This window comes from Felis catus, chromosome A1 (assembly GCF_018350175.1).
Source record: "Felis catus isolate Fca126 chromosome A1, F.catus_Fca126_mat1.0, whole genome shotgun sequence".
Taxonomy (NCBI): Eukaryota; Metazoa; Chordata; class Mammalia; order Carnivora; family Felidae; genus Felis; species Felis catus.
The window spans coordinates 15,115,671-15,136,682 of record NC_058368.1 but is presented as its reverse complement, the minus strand read 5'-3'; the positions used below and the strand labels follow the sequence as shown (position 1 = coordinate 15,136,682).

Below are 21,012 nucleotides of genomic sequence, written 5' to 3'. Positions count from 1 at the left end.
TTATTATCACAAAATACTTACAAAACTATCTCCTACACTATTTAAAAAAAACATAGAGACATAAACTTGACTTAGTAATAGTCTTGCTAGTATTGCAAATCTTCTCTGATGTTGGGTTCTTTATTTTTGTATGTTTCTTGTAGGCTTACCACAAGACCAACAATGAGTGCCATACCTATCTAGCTGAAATGTCTCAGGTAACTTTTGTTTTCTTACTTCCAAATTTTAAGAGTTTCCTCTCACTATAAATTACATTTTTCACTTTTCTAGGTTTTTGATTGGTTTGATTTGATAAACATGTTGGGATTATAGGAGAAAATGTACCAAGTTTCTAAATATATAAAGTGAAAAAGCAAATTTATAGCTTTTATAAAAAGGCATAAAAGGAGATAAAAGTTTCCCAAATTAAGGGAATTTTTTCATATTTGCTTCTTTTGTTATCTTTTAAGTTTGATCTGTAATTTCTAAAACTCAACCAAATAAGCAGTTATCCCTGTGCTATAATGAAATTCATGGTATTTTATGTCATAATTATGCACAGTGAGATCTAAGATAGATATAGCACTGCTATCACTAGAAAAGGCTAGCAACTTAGTACAGAATTGGAAAGTATGCAACTACAAATGACAGGACAGGAAAGTGATCAGTAAATTAAAAATGATGTTGCATATATTTTCCATAGTTTTTCATTTGCCTTTCAGTTTTATTTATGATGTTAGTATTAAAGAGTTTTTGTTTTGATGTTGTCAGAGCTATCTTTTATTTATGGCTTCACATGTCATAGTTTAAAAGACTGTTTTCATCTCAATGTTTCATAACATTTATCACATCTTTTTTTAGTAGTTGGTTACCTATTTAACATTTAAATATTTAAACCTTAGCAACTTTATTCTGATGGATGTTTTAAGATCACGATATGAGTTTAGTTTTCAATGTGCATTATCTAAATGGAAGCATCCAAAGAGCAGTTGGACATATGAATCTCAGGGAAGAAAAGATAAAAATTGAAGGTATAAACACGGAAATTATTGGCATATAGATAGTAAATGAAGCCAAGTGAATGAATGAAATGTATCAGGGAGAATACACACAGGGTGAAAAGAAAAGAGAGTCTAGAATATAGCTCTGCAGAGTTTCAACAGTGATAGTCAAGGGACAAAGAGCCAAAAAGAGGATTGGAGTCTTCAGGAGATAACTAGATGAGGTAAGGAAGTAGAGGACCTTGAGGTCTAGGTTTGCCATAAAGATAGTCTGCTAGTCACTAATCTGGTGTTTCCAGAGGATCAGTGAAAGGATTGAGAGGATGGAATTAAGACTGGGGATTGGAGTGGCACCTGGGTAGCTCAGTCGGTTAAGCGTCTAACTTCCGCTCAGGTCATGATCTCACGGTTTGTGAGTTCGAGCCCCGAGTCGGGCTCTGTGCTGACAGCTCCGAGCCTGGAGCCTGCTTCAGATTCTGTGTCTCCCTCTCTCTCTGCCCCTCCCCCACTCACGCTCTGTCTCTCTCTGTCTCTCAGAAATAAATAAATGTAAAAAAATTTTTTTAAAAAAAGACTAGGGATTGGAGCTGAGAAGGGGATGTATAGAACAATTTGGGAATGAAAGTCAGGGCAGTAGTGGGTAAACGGAGGCTTAGATTTCTAGTACTAAGATTAAATTAGGAAATTGAGACAAAATAGGATCACTCCTTGTCGCCTCCTACCCATAAAACAGTCAGTTTATACTTGATGGTACTGGATACTTAGTTGGCAGCACTACTTACTCCCGCCTTTCATCAGACCATGAGTCCCCCTAGAATATGCTGCTTTTCATACATGTCAACTCCGCTTCCCTGAAGTTCTAGCGTAAACGCTACCTGCTTTATGAGATTGTGATTTGATGAAAGAACCACAGATTTTGGAGTCGTTGTAAATTTGGATTTAAAACCCAGCTTTGTACTTGATTGTCATTTGAGCTTTGGGGCTGTAATTTCTTTCCTTCTTGGTAGAAGGGGAAATAATAGTAGTGTCTTGCAGGGGATTTGTGAGTGTTTAGAGATGTAATATATGTTAAGTGCTGAGTAAAATGCCTGGCCCATAATACATTCTGAATTCTAATAAGTGGTAAGTATTATTTTCCTGTTTTTCTTTCCTGATCTCCCGAGCCTCCCTCTCTGTGACAGGGGCATTAGATTTTCTTCCTGCCTCAGCTTCCTCCTTTACCTTTGTTTATCTGAAAAATTCATTTAGGTGGAATAGGTTCTACTCTGATTATGCAGGATCACTGAACATACAATCAAAGCCTATTTTAACAGCTTCCCAGGAAGCTGTTAATCCTGTTCTCCAGTATAAATGTTAATAAGGATTTTCACTCTAGAGTGAATTGTTAATCTTTATAGTCAAAGATGGTTCTGACCATGTGGATACTCCAGTGACTGGAAAGGTCAGTGGATGATCTGCAGTTCTTTCCATGCTGAATACATAATAATTATTCTTAGGTGGATAACTAGAGCTATTGGCTGAGTCTGTTGTGTATACTTCTGCTGTCTTCACTGTTTTGAATGAAATGGAGTTTCCGTATCTCACGATTTTTCCAATTTACACACTATGTGTATAGTTGATTTTTAAGAATATATAAGTACATTCATTGCTTAAAAGCCAGGCAGAAAGACTGACTAGAGCTGCTTGTAACACATAATAAACTTATGTTCTATTCCCATAAACATAGAATTTTAGCAGTGGATCTGAGACATTGTTGAATATAATACTTTGGTTTAAAGATATGGAACCTGAGGCCATTCTGTTTCATTGTCAAGCAATTGTAATTATTAGAATTGTTAAAGCATCATGTGATGCTCCTTATTCTCCTTCCTTAAAATCTATTGGTTTTAGTTGCATCCTCTGAAGAATATAGAATAATTCTATACTTCTCCTGTGTAACAGCTTCTCAAATATTTGAAAACAACCCTTAAGTGTTTCCATAGTTTTTTCCCCTACGCTAAAATATTAAATTACAACAAAAGTTACACTAGCAATTCCCTCCGACATGGGTTCTAACCTATCCAACTGTTCTGTTGTCTTTTCAAATAACTCTATTTTGTTATTGTTCAATTGAAAATAGAATTCCCCAGATTTAAATCTAGACTTGAAATATAATCTCAATAGCATAGCTGTTAAAATCTTGCCATTTTTTTCCTCCTCTGCTGCCTGAGAAATCCTTGCGAAATACAGATACGATGTTGTTCCCCATTTAAAACCTTCAGTGACTCTGCATTGTCCAGAGGATCTCAGCAAAGCTTGTTAGAGTGGTCTACAAGGTCCTTTCCAACACACAGTGCCTGCCTTTCCATCCATGTTCCTGCTCACATCCTGTACTGCAGCCAGACCAGCCATATATGTGGTCCCTACATCTGTCATGTTGCCTTATAGTTGTAGGCCCTTGCTGCTCCTTCTGCCTGGAATGTCCTTTCCAGTTCTTGATTGGCTACTCGTCCAGGCCCCCTATAGCCCAAATTAGCATCTGCTTTATGCTTACAAAGCACCTGTGCAAACCTCTGTCGAGGCAGCGAATTGTACAATCTATTTATTGTGCTGTTTTCTCCAATAGATTGTAAGAACCATGATTTATCTTTGTGCCCTAGTGCTAAATTTGAGGTTGCCCATAGTGGATACTCAATAATATCTGCTGAGTGAATAAATGAATGAATTCCGTCTTCTGGTCCAATATGCCCAAATTGCCCCTCTTAGCAAATGGTCTCACATCTTCATAAAAATGCTTTTGTCTTCTACCAAAATAAAACAAAAACAAACTTTTATTTTACCCTACCTTAATAAAACTACTACTAGGGGCACCTGGGTGGCTCAGGCAGTGAAGCCTCCGACTTTGGCTCAGCTCATGTTCTCATGATTTGTAAGTTTGAGCCCCGCATTGGACTCTGTGTTGACAACTCAGAGCCCAGAGCCTGCTTTGGATTCTGTGTCTCCCTCTCTCTCTCTGCCCCTCCCCCACTCAAGCTCACTGTCTCTCTCTCTCTCTCTTTCTCTCTCTCTCTCTCTCAAAAATAAATAAATGTTAAAAAAACAAACAAAAAAAACCCTACTACTTAGCTTTCCTTTTCTCAGTTAAACTTTGTGCGAAGGTGGATACAATCACTGTTTTGCTTTTACTCCTTGACCTCTTTCAACTCTCTCTGACTCCCACCACTGGCTGTGCCACAGTTTACTTTTTAATTGCCAAACATAATGACTCCTTTTCAATCCTCCTGGTAGTAGACATCTCTGAGGCATTTCATATTGCTAACCACACTCATTTTTTTGAATATCTCTCATCTCTTGACTTTAATGACAGTATTTTGTCCTGGGTTTTCCTATTGTTTAAATAATGGCCTTTGGTAATTCTCCTATCCCTTAAAAGTTGCTTTCTCTAGTTTATATGATCAGCTCTCTTCTCTGTGTGTTCTTACTGAATGACCTCATTTACTCATGTCTTGAATTGCTATCTATCTCTAAGGTCATCAGCCTTGATTGTTCACCACCTACAAAGAAGTCTCCACTCTTGTGCCATGGAAGTGTCTCAAAACAGACAAAAATAAAAATATGATCTTGTCTTTCCATTTCAGGACGCATACAGCTTCTATGGTCATATCTTCCTTAATGACAGAGTGCATGTATTATTTATATTCAGTGTCTATTACAAAAACTTTTAATGATCTTTATACCCATAGATGATATGATTTAAACAATTTCCTCTGTATTTGTTATAAAAACCACATGGAATGTGGGGTTGAGATAGAGGGGTCTCCATAATATTTAGAAACCTTATAATCCTGGAGAAGGCCAGAATTTAGCTTCTCTTATGCATGCCACCTAAGGGCCTGGTTATAAAAGAGTTAATTGAGAATGGACTATTTCTCTTAGCTCAAAATCAGTCATGAAATAAGAGGACAAATGCTCAAATGTTTGTATTTCAGGTCTCTGACTCATACCAAGTTTCTAAAAGGCAACAGATGGATCAACTGCCTAGAATGAAAGAAAATTCAGTGAAAATGTAAGTCTAACTGTATCCTTCCTTTCTAATTAATTATATTTGCCTGTGGATGGTACTGACAAAACAGGTGTCCATTATATTTGGAAGTTGAACTTCTAGATTTTATAGCAACAATATAAAATAACAAACAGATGGTAGAAGAACTTAAAGAAGTTTGTGCTCTCTATTCACTATTTATATACATTTTTATAGATCCCAAGAATATGTTTTGTCCTCCAACATGGTAAGTTCTTGTTTCCTAAGCTAGAACAATGCCATACCCAAGAAGAGCCTAAATCGACACCATTAACAACAATATAAATACAATTAAATTATCAGCCTTAACTTTTTTACTGACCAAAGATGGATACTGAAATTAGTGTAGATGACAGTGCAGTTTAAACTGTGTTTTCCTATGTAAACAAAGACAATTTAGGATGAATAAAGAACAGAGGAATGTTTTATGCGTTTAGGAAGTTATGTCTACACATGATTTTTCCTGTTCTCTACTAAATCCAGAAGAATTAGTCAGGCAATTCTACCTTATTCTATTTAGGAGAATATACTTATATATAAGTTAACGATATAAAAAAATAAACCAAGATGTAAATTAGCTATAAATCAGAATTCTTTTCAAATACAGGCACTCAAGGTATATGCAATATACTTAGCAATTTTTTTTTCGTAGAGATTCAAGGGATACATTTTGTCCAATATTTGGTTAGATGGGTAAAAGTGTATTCTTCCTTCAGTAGTCATATTTTAGTTTAGTTTAGTTTAGTTTAGTTTAGTTTAGTTTATTCTGATAGAGACAGAGCAGCACAAATGGGGGAAGGAGCAGAGAGAGAGGGAGAGAGAGAGAATACCAAGTAGGCTCCCTGCTGCCAGCTGTAGAGACCAGTGTGGTGCTCAGACCCATGAATTGTGACATCATGACCTGAATCAAAACCAACAGTTGAACACTTAGCCAACTCAGCCATCCATGCACCCCATGGTCATAAATATTTTAAATTATAAATCATTATCCTATATATTTTTATCAGTAGAAATATAATAGAGTTAAAACATTAAATTCTGGGAAAGAACTTCCCTCTGGAAACTATTATACCTCTGTGCTAGGGGGCCCCAAGACCACTCCCCTGTTCAGTGATTTGCTAGAACAACTCACAGGACTCAGCGTGTATTTGTGCACACAGCTAGGATGGATTTCAGTCAAAGGATACAAAGAAAAATCATCAAAGGAAAAAGGTGTGTGGGATGAAGTTTGGAGGCAACTAGGTACAAGTTTCTAAAAGTCCTCCAGTGGAGTCACATAGAACACACTTAATTCCTCCAGCAGTAGGTTTATACCATGTGCAACAATGCATGAAGTTTTATCTTCCAGGGAAACTCATCAGATACAGTGCCTGGAGCGGCGGTGGGGGGGGCGCCCTGGTCACATATGTGCCCTGTGCTCAACACATACCAAATTCCAGACTTCCAGAAGGAAAACAGATGTTCACATAAACCATATTGTTTGTACAGCTTAAGTACAGTGAGCCGTTCTTTTTCATTTAAGGAAAGTTATATCCGTGTATGGAACTTTTTACCACTAAGTTCCCAGACACCAACCAAGGGCCAACCTTGCAAACAGGCCTTTGTAAGGAAAGCAGTTTCAGGCCTGGTACAGTCACCCTGCATATTTCTTTTTTTATTTTTACATATGTCTTCCATTTCAAATTTCTTTTAGAAAGATATTACCTCTTTTATTCAAATCTACTTAAATAATGAAGGGAGAAATATTTGGAAAATACAGATAAAACTTACTCTAATCATCACACATATACATATATAATAACACTAGACTATCCTCTGTTAGAGCAGTTTGATTTTCCACTGAATACTGTTGTAGATTGGATCTCTCAGGGAGACTCTGAAATCAGCATGCAAGAAGTTTACTAGTGAGCCTTCTTAAAATGAGTTCCTCGAGGGCAAGGGAAGGAAATAGGTTTAGGCAGAGAGAAGAGGAGTGCAGTGCAGCTGCAGTCCCTTGTATCAAGCTGACTCATCAGTGGACGAAGCGTGGGCTTTCTTTCCTTCTAACGGGGTGACCTACCCTGAGAATCTGAGTCCTGTTTGCCATGTGTAAGTGGTACTCATCCACTTACTGTCAAATTGAGCAAGGCAGTATTAAAGGAGCCTTGAGCGAATGACCTAGATACCAAACTCCTTCCTCCTTGCCCCCTGCTGTATCACCCTGACAGTCAGTGTCTGCGGGGCCTCCATGACATCGGTCTGAATTGAGCTAGAGGTGCTGGTGCATCAGAGGTGGATGACGTGGTCTGAAATACCTGCTCGGTAAGCTTGTTTGGGGCCTCTGGCACCACACTGCTTGAGCTCAGATGTATCACTTCCATCTTTGATAGAACCTAATGTCGAATATAGTGCCTGGCATGAATAGGTGTTTACTAATTTTTTTAATGAATGCATGAGTGAATAAATGATTACACAAATAGACAAACAACTCTTCATTTTCCAGAAGTATTAATAACGCAAATAACTCAAATAATAGAAACATTTCTATATACCTATAACCTTCCAAATTAGGTATATATAATTGGCACTACTTTAAAATATTATTGGGGTGCCTGGGTGGTTCAGTTGTTTAAGCGTCCAACGCTTGATCTCCATTCAGGTCATGATCTCAGGGTTCCTGAGATTGAGCTCTGCATCAGGCCCCGCTCAGATAGCATAGAGCCTGCTTGGGATTCTCTCCCTCTCTCCCTCTCTGCCCCTCCCGCACTCATGCGTACTCTTGCTCTCTTGCTCATTTATTATTAAAATAAATAAATAAACTTAAAAAAATTGTACTTAATTACTGCCTTAACTCTGGAATTTAGTATACTTTTTGATTTTAGTCTTAAAATCAAGTTTTAGAAAAATAAAGAAAACCCAAGTTTTAATGTTAAGCCCCCCACAGAAGAGGATATCCAAATGGCCAATGGACATGTGAAAATGTACTCAACACCATTACTTATTCAGCCAAATGTAAATTAAAATCATGAGATGACCAGGGGTGCCTGGTAGCTCAGTCAATTGAGCTACCGACTCTTGATTTCGGTTCAGGTCATTATCCCAGCGTCGTGGGATCAAGTCCCACATTGGGTTCTGTGCTGGGTGTGCAGACTTCTTGGGTTTCTTCCTCTCCCTCTCCCTCTGCCCTTCTCCCTAGCTTGCTCTTGCTTTCTCTCTCTCGAAAAAAAATTTTTTGAGAGGCCACCACAAATTTTAAGATTGATAATTCCAAGTGTCGTCAAAGGTATGGAGGATGTATAAATTTATGCAACCGCTTTGGAATAGTGTTTAGTATTACTTTCTACATTTAGATGATTATATAACTACTCTATGACCCAACAATTGCATTCTTAGTTACATACCTAACCAAATGGTACATACATTTACACCAAAAAAACCTGTCCAAGAATGTTTCATAGAAGCTTTATTCATAACAGCCATAAGCTGAAAACAACTCAAATATCTATCAGTAGCAGAATGGGGGCGCCTAGGTGGCTCAATTGGTTAAGCATCAGACTTCTGATTTTAGCTCATGTCATGATCTCATGTTTTGTGAGATTGAGCCCTGCATTGGGCTCTGTGCTGACAGCACAGAACCTGCTTGGGATTCTCTCTCTCCCTCCCCTTCTATCTCTCTGTAGTTCATGCACACACCCTCTCTCCCTCAAAATAAATAAACATTTTTTAAAAATAGTAGAATCGATAAAATTTTTTAAGAGATACAAATTTATACATCTATGTTACTCATATAAAAACAAATATTCATATATTTATTAATAATAACATGAATATATTATATATATGAATAATAACTACAATAAAAACAAACTACAGCTCACACAACATCATGGATAATCATCACAGTGTTGGGGAAAAGAGGCCAGAAATAAAAGAACACGTATGATTCTATTTATATCATGTTTAAAGACAGGCAAAATTTAACTGTGGTGTCAGAAGACAGGATAGTGTTTACTAATGGAAAGGAGAAGGGGGATGATAATTGGGAGGAGCACAAGGTATTCCAATGTGATGGCAGCATTCTGTTTGTTGACCTGGGTAGTGGTTACATGAGTATTCACTTTATTATAATTCATAGTGCTTACAACGATGTTTTATGTACTCTGTATATGTATTATACTTAAAGCAGTATTTTAAAAATCAGGTTTTAGTGGCTTTTAATGTTTGCTTTGCTTGATATTCCTGCATATGCTAATATTAAATATCGACTTAGGGAGTTTTCCTAATGTTCAGAATAAATCAGAGCATTAGGAAATACCCATTTCACTGTGATATGCTGTTTTTTAAAAAATATTTATTTATTTTGAGAGGAAGAAAGGGAGAGAGAGAGCATGCACGTGGGGGAGGGGCAGAGAGGAGGAGAGAGAATTCCCAGTAGGCTCTGTGCTTACAGCATATGGTGCTTACAGCCCCATGTGGGGCTGGATCCCACAAACCAGGAGATCATGACCTGAGCTGAAATCAAGAGCCAGATGCTTAACTGACTGAGCCACCGAGGTGTCCCTGTGATATACTATGTATTTTTTTAAGTCTATTGAAGAGGGATAAGTGAATATTAGCCACCACATATACTCCTACTTTGTGGAACCATGCCCAGAAATGAACAAGATATCTATACTGCTATTGAAAGATGTATTCCAGAGATCCTTGTATAGACTGATTTGAAAAAAAGATACAGGGCACCTGGCTGGTTCAGTCAGTGGAGCATGAGACTCCTGATCTTGGGGATTTAAGTTCAAGCCCCACATCAGGTGTAGAGATTACTTAAAAATAAAATATTAAAAAAAGAAAAAAAGGATAAATAAGAAATATTATCTTTAAGATAAATAGAAATCATCTCTTTAGGATGAAGTTTGGAAGTTGTTGAAAACTTCTAGACAAGTTAATAGGTAACCTTATTATTATGACTCATGGCATGTATTAACTATAAAAAATCATTTTCCTGCAAGCAAGGAGTTCAAAAGCTGGTAACACAAGCAGTGTTTCCTAAAAGTAAACAACTATAAAATTAATTTTTCTTTAGTGTGAACAGCCTCATTTTTTTTTATGTTTAGAAGTGTTCTAGAGTGATGAAAAGCTCTAGAGGAAGAAAATAACAAAGCAATCCTTTAGTGCCCTGGAATCACAGGACCTGAGGGAAAATGATTCTAGGACTCACTAAGAGATAGATTATTCAGGGAACCTCCTTTTGATAAGAAAAGCAGCTAGAATAGAGAAAACACAACCAAAATATCCAACATTAAGGGAATGAATAATTTAATAAACTATGAGGATATTATGAAGTTACAAAATATTACATTCTAGGAAATTATATAACTGGCATAGGAAAACATTTATTTATAGTAGTAAGTAAAAATTATAATACAAAATAGTAAGGTGGGATTATGAATGACTTATACCTTCTGGCATTTTCTATAAGAATATGTGTACTTTTACACAACCTAAAGTACCCAGCTTATAATGGGTATTCAAGATATAGAGCTAGTTTTATAAAGTTCCATTGGTTCTACTAAGAAAAGAACAATAAAGATTTTAAATAAGCACAGAAAAAAACTAAACCTTGATAACTTCACTTGGAACTAGATGTGTGTAGGAAGTCAAGGTAATTATTAACTGGGTACTTGTGTCTAATTGCTTTTCATGTTTCCACTTGTTTCTGTAGGGTAGAATTGGGGCAGCCATTTTAAAGAAAAGAATATGTATTCTTTTTAATCATTTTTAACTATATTATATTAATGGAGAAAAATCAAGGGGCACCTGGCTGGCTCAGTCAGTAGAGCATGCAACTCTTGATCTCAGGGTTATGAGTTTGAGCCCCATGTTAAGTGTAGAGATTATTTAAAAAATTAAAAAATTTTTAAACTTAAATAAAATAAAGGAAAAAAGGCAAGAGAAAATTCATCTACTAGAATGACTATGGAATCCCTCAAGTCAAAATAACAGTGTAAGTATTTGTGTAGATAATGCAGTATGGTATTTTAAAAAATAGTGAAAAGTAAGGTGGTAACTGAAAAATTTGACTGGGTTTGGAGCAGATAGATGAATCAGTTTTTGCCTCCGCCACTTAGATTTAATGTGGCTTTATGTAAAGTAACCTCCCTCATACTCTGTTTATTCACCTGTTTATGGGCATGATGAAATCCAGATTGAATGGTTAATATGAAAATTAGAGATTATTGAAAAATCCCTAGTTCCATAATACCAGCTATTATTATTATTCTACAATGTATAGTATTTTTTGAATATAAAGAATTAGCAAAGTAACAAAGAATTTGTTTGTGGGAAGAGAATAAAACATATGACAATAATTTGAAACTGCAAATGACAAAGCATAATCTTGCAAGGGTCTAAGCTACTATGATGTATATAAAAGCCACAATGCACAGGAATGGAAAGTGGTTTCCAAATTTTATTTACCATGACTGTTAGCATATTGTGACCCACTATACCCACATATATATTTATATATAACTGAAAAAACATTATGAAACAGTACATAGTCTTATTATATGTGATGCACCCTGGTATTTTCTATTTTCTTTTATTTTTTTATATTGCTGTTATAATTCAATAAATCCACTATTTTTGGGGGGCCCAGCGTGGAGCCCAATGTGGAGCTTGAATTCACAGCCCTGAGATCAAGACCTGAGCTGAGATCAAGAGTCAGATGCTTAACCAACTGACCCCCTTGCGCCCCTCAGTCCCCTTTGACCTATATCAATTGCAGTTTGAAAAACACTGTTCTAAAAGATATCTAGGAAATTAAACATATTTTTAGAGTTAAGTATCTCAGCTTGATGATTAGTGTCATCATGTCAGTTGGATCCTATAGAGATCATTGATATTAAGGAAGCTATTTGAAATATTCTCAGCATACTATAAAAGCATTAAGTATAGTAAACAATGTAGAATGTAGAATGAGCTATGAATTGAATATGATATAACTGAATGCTTGTGGTTAATTCCATATTACACCAGAAGATGAAATTATTCTAAAACATTGCTATTTAATTAAGGAAACATTTTAGCATAGGAAATGGTTTATTCCCAAAGTACATTTAAAAAATATTTATATTGAGATATAATTTACATACAATGAAACTCATTGCTTGTTGGAATATTCACAAAGTTGCAAAATCATCACCACTAGAACATTTTCATCTCCCCCCAAAACCCTTTTACCCATTAGCATTCACTTTCTATTCCTCTCTCCCCCTAGCCCCTGCCAATCACTAATCTACTTTCTGCCACTATAGATCTGATTATTCTTGTTATTTCATATAAATGGAAGCAAACAATATGCAGCCTGGTATGCCTTTGTCATTTAGCATAATTTTTCAAGGTTCATCTGTGTAGGAGCATATATCAGTATTTTATTCTTTTTTGTGTCTGAATAATATTTCAGTGTTTGGATCTATCACATTTTGTTTATCCATTAATCAATTGATGGACGTTTGGGTTGTTTATATCTTTTGACTATTTTGAATAATGGTGCTATGAACATTCCTGCTGCATATAAGTTTTTAATTCTGTTGGGTAGATGCCCTGAAATGGAATTGTTGGGTCAGTTGATAACTGTTTATCTTTTGGGGGAACTGCCCAACTATTTTCCAGAGTGGCTGCACCATTTTATATTCCCACTAGTAATGTATGAGTGTTCCAGTTTCTCCACATCTTTATCAACATTTGTTATTGTCCTTTTTTTTTTCCCTCTCCTAGTAGATGTGAAGTAGTATCTCACTGTAGTTTTGATTTGTACTTCCTAAGGACTATTGATGTTGAGCATCTTTTTGTGTACTCGCTTGCCATTCATATATCTTCTTTGTAGAAAGGTTTATTCAAGTCTTTTGCCCATTTTTAAATTGACTTGTTGTCTTGTTGTTGTGTTATAAGAGTCCTTTATATATTCTAGTTACCAGACCTTTTCTGATACATGATATGCAAATATGTTCTCCCATTTTTTGTCACTTTTTTTTTCTTTCTTAATGATGTCTTTTGAAGCATAAAAGTTTTGATTTGGATAAAGTACATTTGATCTGCCTTCCTAGGATTTGTTTTTCTTGGTTATTTGTGCTTTAGGTATCGTATCTAAGCCTAATTCAACGACACAAAGATTTATAGATATGTTTTCTTCTAGGTTTAATAGTTTTAGTTCCATTTTTGAGTCTTTTTTGAGTTAATTTTTGTATATGATGTGAGACTGGGGTCCAGTTTCAGTCTTTTGCATGTGTCTATCCAGTTGTCCTAGCGCCATTTGTTACAAAGAATATTCCTCCCCAATTGATTGTCTTTGTACCCTTTTAAAAAATCAACCATATTGAGGCACCTGGGTGGCTCAGTCAGTTGAGCGTCCAACTTTGGCTCAGGTCATGATCTCGTGGTCCATGGGTTTGAGCCCCATGTCGGGCTCTGTGCTGACAGCTAAGAGCCTAGAGCCTGCTTGGGATTCTGTGTCTCCTTCTCTCTCTGCCCCTCCCCCATTCATGTTCTCTCTCTGTCAAAAATAAATAAACATCTAAAAAAATTTAAAAACATAAAAAACCAACCATATGGAAAAAAGGGGGGCACTTGGGTGTCTCAGTTGGTTAAGCATCCAACTCTTGATCTCAGTTCAGGTCTTGATCTCAGCGTCATGAGTTCAAGCCCTGCATTTGGCTCCACATGGGGCATGAAGTCTACTTAAAAGGAAAAATAAAAAATAAAAAAAAAATTAAGCATAAACATAAGAGTTTATTTCTAGGCTTTCAGTTCTTCTATTCCATTGGTCTATAAGTCTATCCTAATGCTAGTGCCATGCTGTCTTGATGACTAACTTTTCAGTAATTTTGGAATAAGTTAGTGTGAGTACTCCAACTTTATTCTTCTTTTTCAAGATTGTTTTGGTTGTTTGGAGTCCCTTTAATTTCCATATGAATTTTAGGATCAGTTTTTCAGTTTTTCAGTTTTTTCACAGGGATACCAGAGAGCTGGGGGAAAAGGCTAAAGCGAGTTAAAATGCTACAAAGTTGTGTTCTTGCTGAATTTCAGGTGTGTGTGTGTGTGTGTGTGTGTGTGTGTGTGTGTGTGTGTGTGGTGTGTTTAATAAATTCTCCAGAATTGCTACAAATCCTTGGTTAATTTCCAGAGCTCTGAAAAAGTTGCTTCTGACCATTTTTGCCAATTTTTTCATTGATTTTATGGAGAAAAGAATTTTCTAAAATCCTTATTCTATCATTTTCCCCAGCATCACTCCCTGAGTAAAAGATTTTTGAAAAGCATCTTGGAGGGAATTGAAGCTGACTCTACTCCCAAATAAGAGCGTGGGAAAGTTGGCTTTATAAAGATATGTAAGTCAATAAAGGAAAGATAGTCCCATGGAAATTCAAGAATAGGACTTCTAATATAACTGGGCCCAAGATATTAAAGCTAGAATTCAAGGTAGCTTTAAAAAACTGAGCAGAACTTCATAGATCTTCACGTTAATGGTCTGCCATACAAAATAGTAATTAAAGGCACAGACTTTGAACTCAGCTATCTGGATTCAAATTCCAGATCCACTTACTAACTATATAACCTCATTTCTCTCATTTATCTAACAGGGGTAATAATAGTACCTACATCATAGGCATTTTCATTGAGGTTGATAAGAATCAATCTTTGAATCTATGAATCAATTCATAGACTAGAATAGATTTTAGAATAGTCCCTGGCAGGGGTGCCTGGGTGGCTCAGTCAGTTAAGCATCCAACTTCGGCTCAGGTCATGATCTCGCGGTTCATGAGTTCAAGCCCCACATCGGGCTCTGTGCCAACCGCTCAGAGCCTGGAGCCTGCTTTGGATTCTGTGTCTCCCTCTTTCTCTGCTCCTCCCCTTCTCATGCTCTGTCTCCCTCTCTCTCAAAAAATAAACATAAAAAAAAAAAAAGAATAGTCCCTGGCATAAATTGTGTGCTGTAAAAATGTTGCTGTTATTATTTTTATGTAATCAACTAGTTCAGTCTCTATTTCACTTTTCTTTTCATTACCAACTGCCATCTTCACTCTCTGTATCTTTTTAATATCACAGACCTTGGTCTCAGTTTCAATTTTATTATAATTTTTGGTAACATATCTTTGGCTTACTTATTTCCTTACTCTCCTTGCTCAACTTCATGGTCACTGTCTATATTTTCTTAGCTTTAATTCGTATTTCCAGAGGTAATATCAGAATGGTCCATCTCATCCCTCTTTGAACAGAGCTTTCTACATTAGGCCACCTCATGGGCTCCTTCCTGGCCTTTGGATTATCTGCCCTTGAGATGGTTGCCTGTCTGTAATGACATAATGTGGTATAACATATGGCTGTTTAGGATGGTACCATAAGCATATAATGTTTCTGTTGTACACAGTGGTGACTGAAAAATCATGATTAACACTTCTTTTATTTCAGGGTAAGATATAATCCAGTTAATCAGAAGACAATGAATGCCAAGAGAGGACCAGGAAAAAAGATCACAAGATCAAACCATCTTCCAAAACTCGATCCATAATTCTAGAACTGGAATTCTATTTCTTCCTTTTTCTCGTCCATAATATTCAACTTATGAAGTTAATGTTCAACACATTTTTCAGGGAATGAAATAGACAAGAAAGAGCTATCAAACTTCTCTTTAGCTCCTCTTACAAAAGTTTTTTCCTTTGTCTGTATTAAAGTAATTTTCTTAAGTGATCTAATATAAGTGATCTAAAATACCTAATAGTGTTGCTTTTGATTTTAAAAATATCCTGAAAGTTGGCATTATTACACTTGCCTTTAATAATATATCCATGATCTGTGCTGGTAGTAATTGGTTTCTAGTTGGTTGTTAGCTAAAAATGTGAGCTCATCAAAACATTTAGTTCTTATAGGCTATATCATATTCAGATCTTTTAAACTTATGGTTTAGCAACAGATGTTGGTGAGGATATGGAGGAAAGGGAACCCTCTTGCACTGGTAGTGGGAATGCAAACTGGTGTAGCTGCTCTGGAAAACAGTGTGGAGGTTCCTCAAAAAATTAGAAACAGAATTACCCTATGACCCAGCAGTAGCACTCCCAGAAATTTATCCAAAGGATATAGGAGTGCTGATTTGTAGGGACACATGTACTCCAATGTTTATAGCAGCACTATCAACAATAGCCAAATTATGGGAAGACCCAAATGTCCATCAATTGATGAATGGATAAAGAAGATGTGGTGCATAGATACAGATACAGATACAGATACAGATATAGATACTACTCAGTGATGAAAAAGAATGAAATATTACCATTTGCAACAACGTGAGTGGAACTGGAGGGTATTATGCTAAGTGAAATAAGTCAGTCAGAAAAAGACACATATCATATGTTTTCACTCATATGTAGAATTTGAGAAACTTAACAGAAAACCATAGGGGAAGAGAAAGAAAAATGAGTTATAAATGGAGAGAGAGCCAAACCATAAGAGACTCTTAAATACAGAGAACAAACATTGATGGGGGTGGGGGTTGGGGGTTGGGGGGTGGGGAAAATGGTTGATAGGCATTGAGGAGGGCACTTGTTGGGATGAGCACTGGGTATTGTTTGTAAATGATGAATCACGGGAATCTACTCCTGAAGCCAAGACTACACTGCATATACTGTATGTTAGCTGACAATAAATTATAAGAAAAATAAGTACTAAACTTATGGCTTAGGGCACCTGGGTGGCTTAGTTGGGTGTCCAACTCTTGATTTCAACTCAGGTCATAATCCTAGAATGGTAGGATCAAGCCCTTGTTAGGCTCCATGCCGAGCATAGAGCCTGCTTGGGATTCTCTCTTTCTCCCTCTGCCCCTCTCCCCTGCTTGTGCTGTCTCTCTCTCTCTCTAAAATAAAAACAAAACACAAAACATAAAAACTTATGGTTTAAACAAAGCTACAAATCAGATGGATTTTAAACTTTGATTTGAACTAATGTGGTGTTATGGACATAACCTTCAATCAGCCATCAGCTTGGTTATAATTCCCACCCTGCCATGAACTTAGATCTTGGGCAGTTACCTTCATCCCATCCTTATTTCCCATATCAGTAAAATGATGGAGGCAAATGATATAACTTCTAAGGCTTGTACTTTGCTAGAAAACCAATACTTACTTAACTACAAGCTCCTACTACTTAACACATAGTAATTTAAATCATTTTATGATGTTTCTTAATTCACAGTGATGGCCTAATTCTGTAGACCAAATATTGCAAGCATTCACAATCTTCAAGTCTAAAAGTGGAGATAGAGAGGATAGGAGAAGGGTTTATTTAAGGCATTTATATAATCTATTGAAAATTTCTATTTATGTTTAGGTTGTTTTATAATTGTTACCTAGGTCTGGAACATACCTATGATTTATTTGCCCATCTTAATAAGTAAAATTATTAGACTTTATATTTCCAGAAATAACTCACAGTTAACTAAGTATATTTTCCAGCAAATGGTGTTCCCACCTTATATCTGGAACTAAAACCTAACTTCTATTTAGTATCAACAGTAATGAATACTAAATGCATTTCTATAATAAATTGTATAGATATTCACTTTCTTTAAGGAACAATGCATAAATTTCAGATAGACAAATAATTCTTTTATGTGACTTTAAAAAGTAATGCAGAAAAACATTCAGTAACTTTCTATAAATTATTCCAAATGGAAACTGTTTGGAAATATTTCTCCCATTCCTTTTTTTTTTTAAGGTTTATTCATTTTTCAGAGACAGAAAGAGACAGAGAATGAGCCAGGGAGGGGCAGAGAGAGAGGGAGACATAGAATCTGAAACAGGCTCCAGGCTGTCAGCTGTCTGCACAGAGCCTGACGCTGGACCCAAACTCATGGACCATGAGATCATGACCTGAGCCAACGTTGGACACTTAACCGATTGAGCCACCCAGGCACCCCTATTTCTCCTATTCTTAAGCTAACAACAGATATCAGGTATAGTGACCCATATTGTTAAGCAAATATTAGATTTTTAAGTCTTATACAATCTTTCTTAGCATTAGCAGCAAATTGATGATTTAAATATTAATGATATTTATAATCAGAATTGTCACTGAAAAATAAATTTATTTCTATCATACAAAGCAAGCCATTGTGGGGATTGGATTTAAGAACATTTAAATTTATGTCAATTACTAGGATGGGTAGTTGAACATCTTATTACGGGGACACTGTCATGTTTAAGTATTATTTCTGCAGGAACTACTTTGGGATACTTCCAATGACAGAAAAGGTCTGTCTTAAACAGAGAGATGGCGTAGCATAAAGAACTGATATGGGGGCTCTCTAAGATCGAAGTTCTAATATCAGCTTTGCCACTTCTAAGCTTCTGACCTTGAGTAAGTCACTTTTCATTGTCTCATTTTCATCATTTATGGAACGGGAATAAATTGCTGTGCAGATCAGGGATACTTACTACATATTTATTTGTTTATTTGCCCTATTTCTAAAAAGATTATGTTAGATTTTACTAAATATAGAGGTATAAAAACAATGATCATAACAGGAAAAAAAAGTTAATTTCTTGTAAGAATTCCCAACTAAGAAAAGCTTGAGCTTTTAAGCTTTCTAGCAATCAGCACAAAGAAGGACTGAATTATACAGCTCTCATTTTTTTTGTAGAAGGAATATACAAGTAGAGAAAAAGTTTTACCTAATTCTAAGCTTTAACGATAATGTATCATGTGAAGTTCTGTTTTGTTTTGTTTTGTTTGTTTTTTTGACAGAGAAAAAGAGAGCGCGTGCGCACACACACGTGTTAGCTGGGGAGGGACAGAGGGAGAGGGAAAGAGAAAATCCCAGGTAGCCTCCGTGCTGTACAGACTTGAGGCTTGATCTCACGACCATGAAATCATGAGCTGAGCCAGAATCAAGAGGGGGACACTTAACCGACTGAGCTACCCAAGCAGTGCAGTTTTATAAGAACATGTAATTATTTATTGAAATAATGAGTGCAAAAATGATAGCTTGGGATTTTAACTTTGTTTAATACTGAAATATGTATTAATATCAGTGTTTGGGGTTTTTTTGAAGAGTTTAGAATTCATAAAGCAAAATATCAGTGAGCAATATTTAATATATTTCAACATTTTAATATCTAAATGTGTTATAAAATATCAATATCATTTATGAAAACAAATTTTGCTATGAAAAAGGCAGATGGTGAGTAAAAACAAGGATGTGGAAAAATTGGAACCCTCATAAACTGCTGGTGGGGATGTAAAATGGCACAACCATTTTGAAACAGAGTTACTATATGATCCAGCAATTCCACTCCTAGGTATATACCCCAGAGCAATGAAAACCTATATCTATATAAAAATGTATATACAAATATTTATAGCACCATAATTCATAATAGCCAAAAAATGTCCATCAACTGATGAATGGATAAACAAAATGTAGTGTATCTAAACAGTGGGATATTATTCAGAAAGAAATAAGAAAGAAGAAATAAGTAAGAAATACTGATGAGAAGTACTGATATATACTACAATTTGGATGGACCTTGAAAACATTCTAAATGGGAAAAGCCAGTCACAAGAGGTCATATATTGTATAATTCCATTTATATGAAAAGTCCAGAATAGGCAATTCATGCAGACAAAAAGTAGGTTAGTAGTAGTTTCCAAAGGCTGGTGGGGCTAGGGGAAGAAGGGTGGGTGATGGGGAATGACTGCTAATGTGTACAAGATTTCTTTTGGGGGTGATGAAAATGTTGCAAAATTAATTGTGGTGATGGTTGCACAACTCTGTGAATATACTAAAAAACACTGAGCCAGTTAGATGAGTTAATTGCATGTTATATGACTTGTACCTCAATAAAGCTGTTTTAAAAAACAAATGTTAAACATGCTAATATGTTAATATAAATTAGCAAATAAATTTTAATAAAGTATTATTTGATCGTTCTCAGAAGATGTGATCTTAAAAATTAAGATGGATCGTCATTTGGTGCTATTGTTGAGTCAAGAGCATAATTTTGAGCATAATTTTCCAACTAAGAAACTCTTTCAGATACTACACTAGTCAGAAGAATAATGAGGATTAAGTGCTACTTGCCAAATTTCCTTGACTTCTTTTGAATAATCTCATCTCTTGCTTCATAACCTTGTGGAGATATTTATGAAACATTTTTTAAAGGAATCTGTATGTTTATTTATTTACTTTATGAAATTTATTGTCAAATTGGTTTCTATACAACACCCAGTGCTCATCCCAACAGGTGCCCTCCTCAATGCCCATCACCCACTTTCCCCTCCCTCCTGCTTTGGTCTTCTTCTTCAAAATTACTTTGGCTGTTCAGGGCCTTTTGTGGTTCCATATGAATTTTAGGATTGCTTGTTCTAGTTTCGAGAAGAATGCTCGTGCAATTTTGATTGGGATTGCATTGAATGTGTAGATAGCTTTGGATAGTATTGACATTTTGACAATATTTATTCTTCCAATCCATGAGCATGGAATGTTTTTCCATTTCTTTATATCTTCTTCAATTTCCTTCATAAGCTTTCTATAGTTTTCAGCATACAGATCTTTTACATCTTTGGTTAGGTTTATTCCTAGGTATTTTATGATTCTTGATGCAATTGTGAATGGGATCAGTTTCTTTATTTGTCTTTCTGTTGCTTCATTATTAGTGTATAAGAATGCAACTGATTTCTGTACATTAATTTTGTACCCTGTGACTTTGCTGAATTCATGCATCCGTTCTAGCAGACTTTTGGTCTGGAAAAAGTGAAAATTTGACTTCATTTTTGCCAATTTTGATGCCCTTGATTTCCTTTTGTTGTCTGATTGGTGATGCTAGAACTTCCAACACTATGTTACACAACAGCAGTGAGAGTGGACATCCCTGTTGTGTTCCTGATCTCAGGGGGAAAACTCTCAGTTTTTCCCCATTGAGGATGATCTTAGCTGTGGGCTTTTCA

The 21,012-nt window shown here is 35.9% G+C and overlaps 1 protein-coding gene and 1 long non-coding RNA gene across 5 annotated transcripts in view; both read left to right on the top strand.

Moving 5' to 3' along the window:
• The window catches only part of CCDC169 (coiled-coil domain containing 169), a 51,987-nt gene extending 36,197 nt beyond the window's left edge, over positions 1-15,790 (top strand). For 3 of the 4 annotated variants that reach the window (XM_006927230.4, XM_019825458.3, XM_019825465.2), the window contains 3 exons: positions 144-197; positions 4,949-5,025; positions 15,484-15,790. In XM_006927230.4, the coding sequence (XP_006927292.1) occupies positions 144-197; positions 4,949-5,025; positions 15,484-15,583 (231 nt within the window). In that variant the 3' untranslated portion in view covers positions 15,584-15,790. Of the gene's footprint in view, positions 1-143; positions 198-4,948; positions 5,026-14,299; positions 14,403-15,483 lie in introns of all 4 variants that reach the window. The other variant, XR_006593978.1, reaches the window with a different exon arrangement.
• Positions 15,791-17,865: 2,075 nt separating this feature from the next.
• Positions 17,866-19,995, top strand: LOC111559572. The gene is made up of 2 exons (XR_002740690.2): positions 17,866-18,019; positions 18,284-19,995. It is a non-coding gene; the product is annotated as an uncharacterized LOC111559572 (long non-coding RNA).
• Positions 19,996-21,012: the final 1,017 nt, after the last annotated feature.